Source organism: Pseudopodoces humilis, chromosome 1 (assembly GCF_049639895.1).
Source record: "Pseudopodoces humilis isolate 2021_Gansu_Grassland_sample_001 chromosome 1, ASM4963989v1, whole genome shotgun sequence".
NCBI lineage: Eukaryota > Metazoa > Chordata > Aves > Passeriformes > Paridae > Pseudopodoces > Pseudopodoces humilis.
In genome coordinates, this window is record NC_142200.1 from 131,174,871 (window position 1) to 131,188,030 (window position 13,160).

Below are 13,160 nucleotides of genomic sequence, written 5' to 3' on the forward strand. Positions count from 1 at the left end.
ATAATTTAAAACAATGTTTCAGAAATTACTGTATCCTGTGTCAGTGTTCAGCTGCCAGCCATCAGAAAAGCAAGGACAGGGTAACTCATCCCTGTTCTGTATTGTGCATGGATTTAGTTATCTGGCTGTGATACTGCCAGCTCAGGGCTGAAAGAGATACGTGTACTTGCTTATCATATGTCTCATCTTGCGAAGTGTTCCATAAATCTTCTGCTTCGCAAAACACCTTGTAGCCATGGAAGTTGTGTTCTGGGTGTACAATGTGTTTATTTTCCTATTTACATGCAAAGTATGTGATTTCTATTATTTTTTCCTTTCTTCTCTCAAAATATATGTTGATGATTGTATCAGATACTTATTCCAAAAAGGTGGAAAAATAAATAATTGTGCCCCGTCCATAAAGTTATGTATAGACTACCTTTGTGTTTCAGAAGTACTTTCACAGTACTGATATATTGCCTGTCTCCCTGAGCCATAATTTCATAGAAGTTCTTAGGGAGGTTTCAAAGGTACTCTGCAGTAGCATTCAGAAGGTTTGTCCTGCTTCATCTTCTAGACAATACAGCAATGAAGGCATTCTCTCCTTGAGAGATTTGGGCTTGTCCTGGAAGCATCTCAGTATACCACATGTGCTCAGAAGCATCTGTTGAAACGTAGACTGGAATATGGGATAAAAATTCTGTTCAGTGGTAAATATGTTTATAAGGCAGTGATAAGCAGCTTTCTTTGGCAAGGATGGCCATCATGTGGCATATTCTCAGAACATTGCATAGATCAGATTGACACCATGTCACTTGCAGGTACAAAGGAAGACTGGTTGGAAGGAATCTTTCATTTAATCCTCTGTGTTTCTAGTCTCTCAGGCAGGATTCTGACGTGAACTGTCACTCTCTTCCTTTAAGCATCAGTAGTCTTGTTATTTGTCAGCTGTTGCCTGTCAGCCATGTCATCTTGAGGAGGTCTAGCTCTGTCAAAGAAGCCACACTGCAGAAAACAATCAACAGAAACAAAGATGTCATGGTAAGACAACCACAGGAGCACTCAGCTGCAGTTGGATTCTTCACTCAGTCAACCTGAAATATTGGGCACAATATATGGCAGGCTGAGAGACTCTGAAGACGTTTTATTTCTATCTAAATCATTCCCTATGAAAGATTTAGATGCAAGGCATTGAGTTCCAAAGCACAGCTTTAAAAATCCAAATTATGTGAAAGATGTTTTTGCAGGAGATGTAAAGTTGGTCTGAATGCTGGTATGGGCTGATGCTAATGAGAAATCTGCTCCTCTCAGTCCAGCAATGCACTCATTCAGAAAAGAGATTTTATCTGACAAGCAGTAATAATAAGAGATGTGTAATATGTGCTGGGAAATGTCCACAGGACAGTGTTGTGATGCAGTCTAAAGATCGCTAAAGATGAGATTCCTCCCATCTTACTGAAACTGCTTAAAAGTCACTCTTTCAGTTGAAAGGTTGAAAGTTCACAAGTGGTTAAAGGAAGGTACCACCAAAAGATAATTTCTCCCCTCCATGCATGTTTAGACATGGCTTTTTGCTGCTCCTACCTGACCAGGTGAAGCTGGGAAGTTAGCATAGGCTGTACACCTAACCATAACGTTTAGGCAGCTAAGGGCAGATGAACCATATCCAAACTAAGAAATTATTTCAATCTTATTTTTAAAGTGAACTGGGAGGAAGTACAAAAGCTACACTGGCTCCCTGTAATATAGCAGTTTCCAGTAATTCGTCTTAAAACTTGTGAAGGGAGTGTAACAACCAAAACAAACCAGAAAACTTTTAAAAAACAAAATATATTATATATTAATATAAAAGGAAATCTTCTAAAAATTAATTCTTAGAACTGGGAATGTTATTCCATGCTGACAAAAACTGGAAATTCCTGAATTATTCAGAGAAAACAAAGTTAGAGTAACTTCTTTTTGAACCTAAACATCCTGAAATAGAGGATCATAGGTCTTGGGAAACAGAGCCAAACTCTGTATGCCCATTTGTAACCAGGCTTCAAAAATAAAGGAGGACTTTGAAAACAAGTTCCCTGCATAAAGGTCAATGACACTAGCATGTCAGAAATGCCAAAACAAAAAAGACATGTGTACTGTTGCTTTTGCTCCACACTGTTAAAGACCACAAAATTCTAGCCTCTCTTTTTATCTGTTAGAATTTTTCAGAATTTTCAGGCTTTTTTTTATAGCAGCAGTAACAGAAATAATGGAACATACCTTCCATAAAGCTAGGGTCAGCAGAGCTAGTACCAGTAGTCCAAGAAGTATGGCTAGTATTATAACCCATAAAGGGATCTCAAAAGAGACATTTGGGGTGGACCAAATGACAGATGTTCTGATCTGCAATGAGAGGAATACATTCAATGAACAAAAATGAAGTAAGTAAAACAAGTAGAATACAGAGGTTAGAAGCATTGACTTCAACCGCATTTTTCAGATTAGAAATACACATTGACTGAAATTTTCCCATGTTGGCTTAATTTATTGTAATTTCCTTTCCACTTGTTCATGATAATTACTAGAAATGGAATTTACATATATATAAAAGTCTTGTAATATCAGACATACAAATTATTTTCCCATAATACAGAGTGGCAAAAAAAGTGCCTTCTTGTGCAGATGCTTCACGAACATTCAAGGAGCAAAGTTCTGCTCATATGCTGGTACAGCTTAGGCCAGTACACTGAACTGCACTGAATTACTCCCAAACAATGGTTGACTTTGGCCCAAACTCTTAATTCAAACCACAGTAGATACCAGCTGCATTTTTCTTATTTTAATTTCTGCTGACAGACCAGTATACATTTTTTCCAATGATTTGTATTTCAGCTAAGCAGTCCAAAAAATGAAACTCAAGCAGCGTGTATTGTCCTTCTGGTAAAGCCTAACATACAGTCTGATGTTATCTTCTTTAAAAGAAGCCAAGCATACAGACTATTACCTAAAGGGGAAACAACCGTGAAACACGCTCTCCCATTGTCTGAGGCTCTACAAAGCAGCAGATGTTAACATCAGTTACCAAACTTTTAACTGACTCGGCAAACTTCTCCCTTTAGACCTTCATACAGACAAAGAGTAGTAATAACCCTTTTGTATTTCTCCTTTTGGGGACATCCACACTCTCCTCCTCACTCTCCTTTCCATACCTTGTACAAAATTTATTATATGCTCTCAGGCTCTGCTTGGAAGGCTCCTCATCAGTATTACTGAATATTTGCTCTGTCTCTGCTACTCCCAAGTGGGAAGGAATGAGTTTGGGCTTTCCTTAGCTCTTCCAACACAATTATATCCCTTATTTTAGTTTATTTTAGTTTAGTTTTAGTTTATTTTCTCAAACTTTTCTCTTTGTTGTTAGCCTAGGATGTGATTTCTCTCTGGGGTTTTCTCTTGGACCTCTTGTCTACTCCTAGTCTCCCTTAAACAGGATAAGTATGTGACAGATGGAAGTTAATTGCTTTATGACATGATGAAATCAGTTTGCAAAGAAACTGATGACACAAACTCTCAAATGATATTCCTCTTCTGTACTCAAGGTATAGCTAGGAAATCTACTCTTTCTAATAAGTTTCTTGGCTATTGTCCAGTCCCTAAGCTGCACTCATTCTAAATCCTCTATGTTTTTTTTTCCTCTATTACCTTAGTGATTGATGCACTAGAAATTTAACGAAATACTAATTTCTAATTTGTTCATTGAAGGAACAGCAGCCTAAGTTTTAAGAATGGGCACAACTCTGTCGTTCAGCTCAAAACTGTTTCCATTCCTGCGCCTCTCACTTCTCTCCTTGAAGATGGAAAATTTAATCATTTAATCCTTTCTGCAACATCCAGTCCTTCCCTCTCTCACTTTTTCTTGTGATCAGCATTCTCTCATAGACTTTTCATTCTGAATGCACCAGTAGATCTGTCTTCCAGCTACTGGCAGGCTTAACTGGAAAACACTTCTGAATAGTCCCTTCCACTTCATCTGTGCAGCCAGCTGCTCCCTACTCTGACACACAGAGATGGCGATGGTGAGCTCTACCAATGCATGTATTTTTTATACTATCCCTCCCCAGGAAACAAAATGTAGGGACAAACTTTCTATGTAGGAAACTACATGCTTTCTATCAAAGTTGACACTGAGGGTTACACAGAAAATTCCAAGACGCTGCCCAGTCCTGGTGCTTGCACTTTAACATTGGCTCTGAAGATGAAGTACTTGCAGTGCTGGCCATACTGTTGTTGACCTAACAAACACAGCTAGTACCTCTTTGGAGCAGCTCAAAATAGTCATAAGTATAAAATATTTCAAAAAGATAACATCTACAAAGAATAAATATGAGAGCTGATTAAAGCAAGAAAAATTATTTTAAGGCAAGCAGCATTAATAAAACAACCCATGAAATGTCACTCTTATGTCCCAACAGATATCCTGATTGTCCAGTCAGGTGATAACCATGCCATTGCAGGAATACCATTCCCTTTGCCAGCCTCCTCTTTGGGTTGCTTCTTAACCACTGCAAAATTTCATAGTCTCTCTGCATCATTAGATTCAGCTAGAGCAGAGCTTATTTAGTAAGGATAAAATGTTCTTGAATGGCTCTGCTTGTGTCTCAGAGCAGCATTAAAATGCAAGGGCAGAGGAAATGAGAGAAGGGTCATTTGAACTGTCTGCAGATTCCTCCCAAGAAAAGCCAATTAATGAAAAAGATGAATTCAAGTAAAAGGTTAACTGACCAGGGAAAACAGAAAGGATGCAGTTACAAGGAGCTGCTTGAAGGCTGTAGAAAGCATATGAGCTCAGCTGTCTAAAGAAGAAAGCATCTCCATTCTACTGCTTGAAAATCATGAATGCTGCCCTGAACCATGTGTGATCACATACAGCACAAGAGTTGGGAAGTCCTGATGAAAATTCATGGGCCGCAAGACAGCAAAAACACACTGATCCAAAAAATCCCAACTCATTCACAATGTGCACTTCCTCTGCTGGCAAACTCTGAGGTACTACACACAGTAAGTTACATATTTTAATTATTGTTTGGAAAGGACCTGACACTGTCACACTGTCAACATGCAGATTGCGTATCTTAATCGTCTAAGATTTTAGTTTCACTATGGTTTCTGTTCATAACAGTATCACTTGCCTGAGCATGTTGCTGTGAATCTGGAGCACTAATGTGAAAGACTAACCAAAACCATCCTAAAAAAAATATTTGTAAAACAGCAGGAACAAAAAAAAAACAAGCAGGGCTTTCTGTTGTCTCAAGTTTAATGAAATTACTAACTCCATTTTACAGCAAGACCAAACCACAGGGAAGACCCATTTACATGCAAAAACTTTATTTTGCCATTTCTGCTGCTGGTAGCTTCAGCCAAATTCCTAGGTGGCATAATGTGACTAAGATAAATGAGGAAATAGGAATCAGCATTGCTGCTTTAGGCTGGATTGTAGAACATCAGTAAAACAGAACAAAGATTCTGACAAGTGGCTGGCTAGGTATGGATGGCTTGATAGATGGACAGTCATCCTGGGTCCAGCCAGGAAAGGGTTAATTTTTGCCGTGGCCTGGAGGGAGCACAGTCAGGACCTGGGGGTTACTCTATAACAGTTCACATTATTGCCTGAGATGGGGGAAGGGAGTGTCTTCCAAAGTTCCTCCCAGTCGAGTAAGCCTGGCAGAGGAAACTGTCAGGTATTGTCTATTGTAAGGGAGCTTCCCTGTCAATCTTTCCTTTCTTCTACCCTCTGTCATCAGTATTGCTGCTATTACTGTTAATTTTCTTATCTCATTGCTATTTCCTGTAAATTGTTCTTATATCAACTCCTGATCTTTACATTTTGTACCTTCAATTCTTATTTCCAACCTGTTGCGGGGTGAGAGGGAGGGGAAAGCAGGGAAGCAAGCAAGCAGTGCATGGTTTCGAGAGTCCTAGTGGGAGAACTAAATTGGGGAGTACCATTCCTAAACTATGACAACAGTCTACTGAAATTGTACATCCTGAATATGGAAATTATCTGAGTGGACAAGTACTTCTTGGAGTAGGAAGAAATTTTGGTTTACAGATTTCTTCAGATAGTATTTAACTGGACCACATCTGGCTCCTTGGGCACCAAGTCCACTTCAACCCAATCTAAATAACTACTTCAGCACCACAGTGCTCTGAGACAGGGGTGAAGTAAACACTGTGTGGTGTTTAGGTCTGAATAGCTCATAGGGCAGCATATGATTGCACAGGAGCAGAGCAACAACTTAGACTCTTAATGTGTGCCAGTTTGCTGGTCAAAATTAGGTAGGGTCAATCCAGACATCAAAGCATGTTTGAGATCTTCCTGAAATCGGTGGAAACAGACTATTTAACTAGGGACAGTAGATTTCATTAGGTTTTGGATAAAGCTGACAGTAGTGTATGCAGCTACAAGTACACATTGTAATGAATGCACCTCTATTTACCACACACATGTTGCCTTTCCATGCCTTCTTTTATGTGCCACTTCTAGATGTTTGCTGTATTTGTGTGCGGTATTTTCTTTCCTCTCAGGCTATGAAAACAGTAAGACAAACCAGCTCTTCTTCTGATATCTACAGAGCACCTGTCATGGATCTAGATAAGGACATATGGATCTTTCTGAGGGTGCTAAACAATTAGGAGTGGTGTAGCATCACTCAGCCATGCTTGTACTCCCTGTGCTCAGAATCATTTCCCCCTTCCTCCTTCTGTCATTCTGCCTTTACAGTCAAATGCAATCTGTGGTTTAATTTCAGTATCTTAGCTGGAGCTTGACAAATGGTGAAACATAAACAAGAAACTGTAATCTTATAGAAGAGCAGGGTATTGTTCATAATCCTTAGATTATCAGCAATGAGCAAAACAGCAGAAATTAGGTCTATCCTTTATCAAGCAGAATGCTGCTGCAAAGCTGGCATATTTCTCTTCTCTTTTAGCCTGAGCTCAGCCAAAGCTAATGAAATATTTGCTGGCTAAAATCTTGAAACCATCCTGTTGCACTCACACCCTTTTCCCATGAATCATTCTTTGCCGTGGGTTTTAAAAGCAAGGGGGTGGTTGTGCTAAGTACTTGAGATTTATTTCTTGAACAGGGAATTATATGTAGGCATCAGTCTCACTCCTGCCTGTGTGCATTACCAGTAGGATATAATGCCCTGGGCTGCCACCCTTTGTACTCTACACAAAGACTTGCAAGGCTACTGGTGCAATTGCTGGTGAACAGTTTGACACTGCAAGTCCTGAACACCCACAGAGTTGAGGCAGAAGCTGGAGGGGAAGACAGAAAAAAACCCATTCCTTCAGTTCCGTCTGCCTTGTTTCACCATTTTTACAGAGGACTGTTGCTTCTTCACCCCATGCTGTCCACAACAGTTTTACATATGACTTTGATTTAAAACAAGTTTGTATTTTCAGCTTGGTTTTTGTTCTCCTCCATGTAGTAGTTTAGTACCGCAGGATTAGAGCCAGGGAATGTTTCCATTTAAGGTGGCCAATATGAAGTGGAATTTTTACACAAGTGTTGCATGTTGACTCTGTACTTTAGATGTGTGTTGGCTTTCCTCTCTGTTCAGGACAAGACTTTATGCTGAACACTGAAAACAATGCTTGCTTCTCTGTCAGGTAGGTGAAAAGCACGTCTCACAGAATTGAGGAGCCATCTGGCTTTGACACTGCTGAAGTGTATCCAAAGGGTGCCAAAGAATGGCACCTGCCTCAGGCACAGAGATGAGGGTGAAGTCAAGCCAAGAGTTATGGACAGAGCCTCTGTTTGCTATTGGAAATAAAATCCACACTGGTCTTAGCACAGATGCTGTCAGATAGTCTTGACTTCATAAGACCTCTTGTGGTTCCATGAAAGTAATTTGTTGCTTATATAAGTGTTCTTCTGGAGAGGCTTTTAAAATGTGTATTTTTAAAAATGTGCCATTGTTAAGCTTGATGTAAGTAGATAAAATAATTATTAGGGGTTTTGCCACTGTATTTTGTCCAGTTTGGATTTTGCTTCTGATTTTGGTGTTAGTGAGTCTTCAAAATAGTCTTTGCTTCCTCTGGAAGGGAGCACAAAACAGGGAAGCACATCTAGTAATCTGCTGGTTCACTGGAACTTCCATGTGTGTAGGTGGGAGTTAGGTTTGTCTGGTGCAAACTTCCAGCATTTGTGGGGTCAGAATTCAGTGCATGCCAGTGGGATGCTCACAAAGTTATTTTTTTTCCTCCCTGGTTCTTTAAAAGACACACTTTAAAAAATAAAAATAACTTCTCCATAATTTATTCTGCTACTTTAAGGAACATCAGCTAAATTAATTATTATTCTAGTGCTACTGCTTTTGCTGCCTATGATGACCTGTCTTTTAGTCTTCAGAAATTTTCTTTACAGAGGCTGAGAAACTGAAAAAGAGGAATTCTTTTGTACTCCTACATGTCTCCATCCAACCATTACAGCATGATGTTCTTACATATTCTCAAAAATGCTCAAAATAGAATGCAAAAGCGCCCTTGAGCTTGAAGTCACATTTATGTTTACATTACAGATGTTTATACAAATATATGTAACGAGGAATATAAGCTTGTTTAAAGTACTATCACCATGTAATAACTAAAGGAAGTTACAGGCCCTAGTCTGAAACCAATGTTACTCACTGTAGGACACTGGTCAAATAGTTCAGACTAAAGGCATGCACAGTGAAAATCCTTCAAACGTTTGAGAAAAACAACCTTATTTTACTAAACTCCCAAACTGGCTCAAGAATCATAAATTAAAATAGAGACAATTGCTGCTTATTCTAACTTTGTACATTTTGTAATAAAAAGTACTTTCATGTTGCACATGAAATTCACCAAGTATTATTTACCACAATAATACTTGTAGCAAAAAAATGAAAATTTTCTCCTGAATGAAATAACAGTTAGCAAGGAAATTCAACCAGTTGTATAATATATGGTTGAAATTCTAAGACTATCAAAATTAATGGAAATACTATTATAGATGTCAATGGATTCTGGTTTAAGCTCCATACTAATTTTCTGTTTGATACATTTTCATTCTAATGTTTTATTATAAAAGATCCAGATTTTCTTACATTTACCTAACGTTTCACAGACCTTTTTGTCATGACCCTGTCTTCAGGATCCATGTGTCCAAGACTTATATTCCATAATGATGATAAAGTCCTCAGAGCTACAAATAGGACTACATGACTTTGTAGGTTACTGATGTATATGGGATTATTCATGCCATTAAAACTAAAAGTAAATACCAGCTTATATAATTGGAATTCAGCACTATATGAATTAAATGAAGGACATATGCTCTATTCTTTAAAATATATTATCTTCTTTATATAAAATCTAAAGTGCTAGCTAATTATTAGATATATACTTTTGAAAATTGATTTGAAAAATATTGGAATCTTTCTTCCACCATTTCATTGTCTGAAGGAAAACCATAAACCTTGAAATAAATCCTTGGAAGCTTTTAAAACACAACTAGTGATCTTTTTCAGAAGGAGCAAAAATATTAAGCTTTGCCCAACTTCAAGGAAATATTTCTTCTTGCAAGTGGAACATCAAAGAACTGATGCATATATAACACATCAAGCTGTAGAGCTGGCAAGCATCCACTGCCATGTCCAGATATGAAACAACATAAAAGTGTTATCATTTTTCAACATTTTACAGTTGCCATTACAGGCATTTTGCTGTAAATCATCTGCTGCAAATAACAAGCATTATACTGTCTGGAGAAAGAGAATTAAATGCTTATCTGATCATTTGGTAGATCATCTGACACTTGTTGAGAACAGCAGGCTATCACCTGGGGTAAAGCACTCCAGCCCAGATGAAGGCCCCACTATCAACAGAATTCTGCACATGTGTTTCTGGTATGGAACACATGCTGCAAGAAAATAAAAAGAGCCTGAACATATCTGTCAGCTTGGTGCCTTTGAACCTTTCTGGATGAATACTGCATTAAGCACCAATCCTCTTTAGTGAAATCATGGTTTTACTGATGATGGAGGTTAGAGTCACTGTGCACATACAACCAAGATTTTACCTAGCGTTTTCCCAGAGCAAGTATCAATCAACCATTCAATCTGTGCACGTACAAAACAAAACTTTATAGCCTTTATCCTCTAAAACATACTCTTAGTAAGCTATAAAGTGTATTATTCTGTTGGTTTTCTAAGTAAGAAAGTATTCTGTCCTTTCTACTACACCTCAACAGACTGATATGATGCATTTCCACCACAATCCAATTGGCAAAGTTTGAATTGAGCTTACCTTTTAAAAGAAGGAATGTAACTGATGAATCTTTATAAAGATGAGAACATTAAGCCTTAAAGTTTCAGATTACTCTTATACTAGAATAAATTTTTGCCCTCATATTTTACTTATTTCTATCAGTAATGACAAAATAGAGTGAATTTTAACCACAGTATTAGACACCATAAGAAGAAAATGACTTTAAAGTGCTCCCCAAGCCAAATCCTTCAGCACCAGCAAACCATTAAATCAAACTTATGCCTCCAAAATTAGTTTTTCATATAGTACTCCAGGACCATACAAATCTTAGTCTGCAAATAAGGCAAGTACTTTAGCATCTATCTATAACTTCCATAAGGATTACCAAGTAAATTTGTATTTTGCACTTGATGTGCTGTGAGGTGGAAATCTGACAAAGGCATACAGACCTTCCTGAAAATCAGGGTATCGAAGCTTAATTCAGATAAGAGAGAAGTTGCTGTAGACAATACACAAGCTTGTGTCAGAGAACTGCTGACTGGGAGAAGAGTGAGATCTCTAAACCTAACAGAAACACGATTCAGGATTTTGCATAAAAATTTCCTCCAGATTTTTTACCCCAAACAAAGTAACTAGATACTTGCTTTCACAGTTCTGTTTTCTATTGGGTGAAAAATCCATCCTACTTGCAATAAAGCAGTCTGCACATTAGTTCAGCAAGAAATTACTTTAAAATGTAATTAGAATCATGTACCATCAACTTCCACAGAAAGCAATGAAGTTATTTCCTTTAGGTATTATTTCAAGAATTTACACTAGAAACACAGGAAAGCCCAATCTCGATATTTTCACCTATAAGAATGTTCACAGCTGTGATCAGAGTGACCAAATACATATGCTTCACACAAAGACATAATTTTCAGTTACTTACTGCTATGCTTCCCTTGGGGAGTTTTGCTGGTTGCACTTTATATGGCATGCTCTTAACTTCAAAGGAAACATTGGAAGAAAGACTATAGAGATCATTCTTTCTCTGAAATAACAGAAAAAAATAAATTATTAAAATCCATGTTTATATTTAAAAGCATTATGAAAGATAAGCAGCCAAAAACCTCCATGGATTTCATAAATCAAAGATGGTTTCTTTTGGTGAAGAGTGCAGGAATATTGAGACCTGTATGTGTCCATGAGATAAATACAGCATAAAGCTGCAATACAAAGGCCACATGTTCAAAATGGGGAAGAAGGGTTAGATATGGACAAAGATACATACAGTTGTTTCTCGTATTTCTCTCTGAAGTAGGTGGGTTAAAAGCATGGGTGAAGTTTATGGGGTGTCTGTGTTTTAAACCCTCACCTTTGCTGACCAGGCTCAACAACCAACATAGGTATATTGAGAACATTTACAGGCCTATGTTGAGACCAGGTTGGTAGAGCTTCCTGATAACATCAAAGAAATGTCTGTGCCAAAGAAAAGTCACCAAACAATAGGAATAACCATCTCTGAACTTCATATACACAGAATCACAGAATAGTTTGGGTTGGAAGGACCCTCTGTAGATCTGCTAGTCCAATTCCTCTGCCAAGGCAGAGTCAAGCTAGGCTTAGAATGTAACTGATTTCCCATTACAGTAGAGCTCAAAAATCCTGCTCACCTTGCTTGTTTACTAAGTTGTGTCAATGTGAGAGGAATGTACAGCAGCCATTGTTTAACTGGCCACCTAGTAAAACATTTATATAGCTGTCATTAAGCATTTCAATAAACCCAAAGATGTGCAGACAAAATGTGCAATTGATTTTCTGGGTGACACTACATGAAACTTGTCTTGTATACCCCTTCCCATGTAAATCTGGGATAGTGATATGGATCTCGTTTGGAAGTGCTTCAATATTCTCTGAGAAGCATTAGATTTTTAAGTGCTAATATTGTCAATGAAATCTAGAGGGTTAGGAGTTATGACTTTTATATCCTTTTTCTATATTTATTATTATTATTAGTAGTAGTAGTACTAGTAGTACTAGTAGTACTACTAGTAGTAGTACTAGTAGTACTAGTAGTAGTAGTAGTACCATCCTATTTTTGCTCCCTGTCTTAATTCTTTATGAAATATGATGATCAGATTTCAATGCAGTATTTGGCTGATGATTTACAGAGAGACACAGCCTTGTAAGTAAAGCAGTCTTTCCTTTTTCCACGAGCTTCTTTCAGGATTCCAAGATTCTTTGCTAGGACACTGCCTTCTGGTTGGTTGGTTGGTTGGAATAATACTATGTACTGGGGCATAGGATTATTCCTCTTGTGGTACATCACTTTGAATTTTCCTTTGTCACACTTTATGAAATTCCCGCCAACTCACTTCTCCAGCCTGTTGAGGTTCCTCTGAAGGGCAGTACAAACAACTGGTGTATCAACCACTCCTTCCATCTGCAAATTATCAGGCTATCAGGTTGTAAGCATCATATCCCTTTTGTAAACCCACGCTTATAGTTTCCAGTCATCTTCCTGTCCTTGAGATGTCTGCAAACGGCTTCCACATTTTTTTCTCTATAACCTTCTCTTCTCAAGGATTGAAATAAGGTTGACTGACCTATATATATATATAGGTCAGAATATATATATATATATTCTCTGAATCCTCCTAGAAGACAGGTGTTACCATTTGCTTTCTTGCAGTTTTCAGGAACTCTTCCTAAGCACCATGAACTTTCAAAGATAATTGAGAAAGGCCTCACATTCTCATTGCCCCTCTCTCAGGACTTGTATGTGTATTCTGTCAGGTTCCTTGGACTTTTGTGTGTCCATTTGGTTTAAATGTTCCCCTATCCTGATATCTCTCTGCTGAAGATAAATGTTGATAGCTGCAGGTTTCCTCTCTGGTTGCAGATACCTTGGATTACAGTATGCAGAT

The 13,160-nt window shown here is 38.0% G+C and overlaps 1 protein-coding gene across 1 annotated transcript in view; it reads right to left on the minus strand.

The window, feature by feature from the left end:
* Positions 1 to 630: 630 nt before the first annotated feature.
* Positions 631 to 13,160, minus strand: part of ITGA8 (integrin subunit alpha 8) — a 107,522-nt gene continuing 94,992 nt past the window's right edge. The window contains exons 28-30 of the mRNA XM_005518772.3: positions 11,183 to 11,284; positions 2,239 to 2,361; positions 631 to 984 (exon numbers count right to left, since the gene is read on the minus strand). Coding sequence (XP_005518829.1) covers positions 898 to 984; positions 2,239 to 2,361; positions 11,183 to 11,284 — 312 coding nt within the window. The 3' untranslated portion in view covers positions 631 to 897. The remainder of the gene's footprint in view (positions 985 to 2,238; positions 2,362 to 11,182; positions 11,285 to 13,160) is intronic.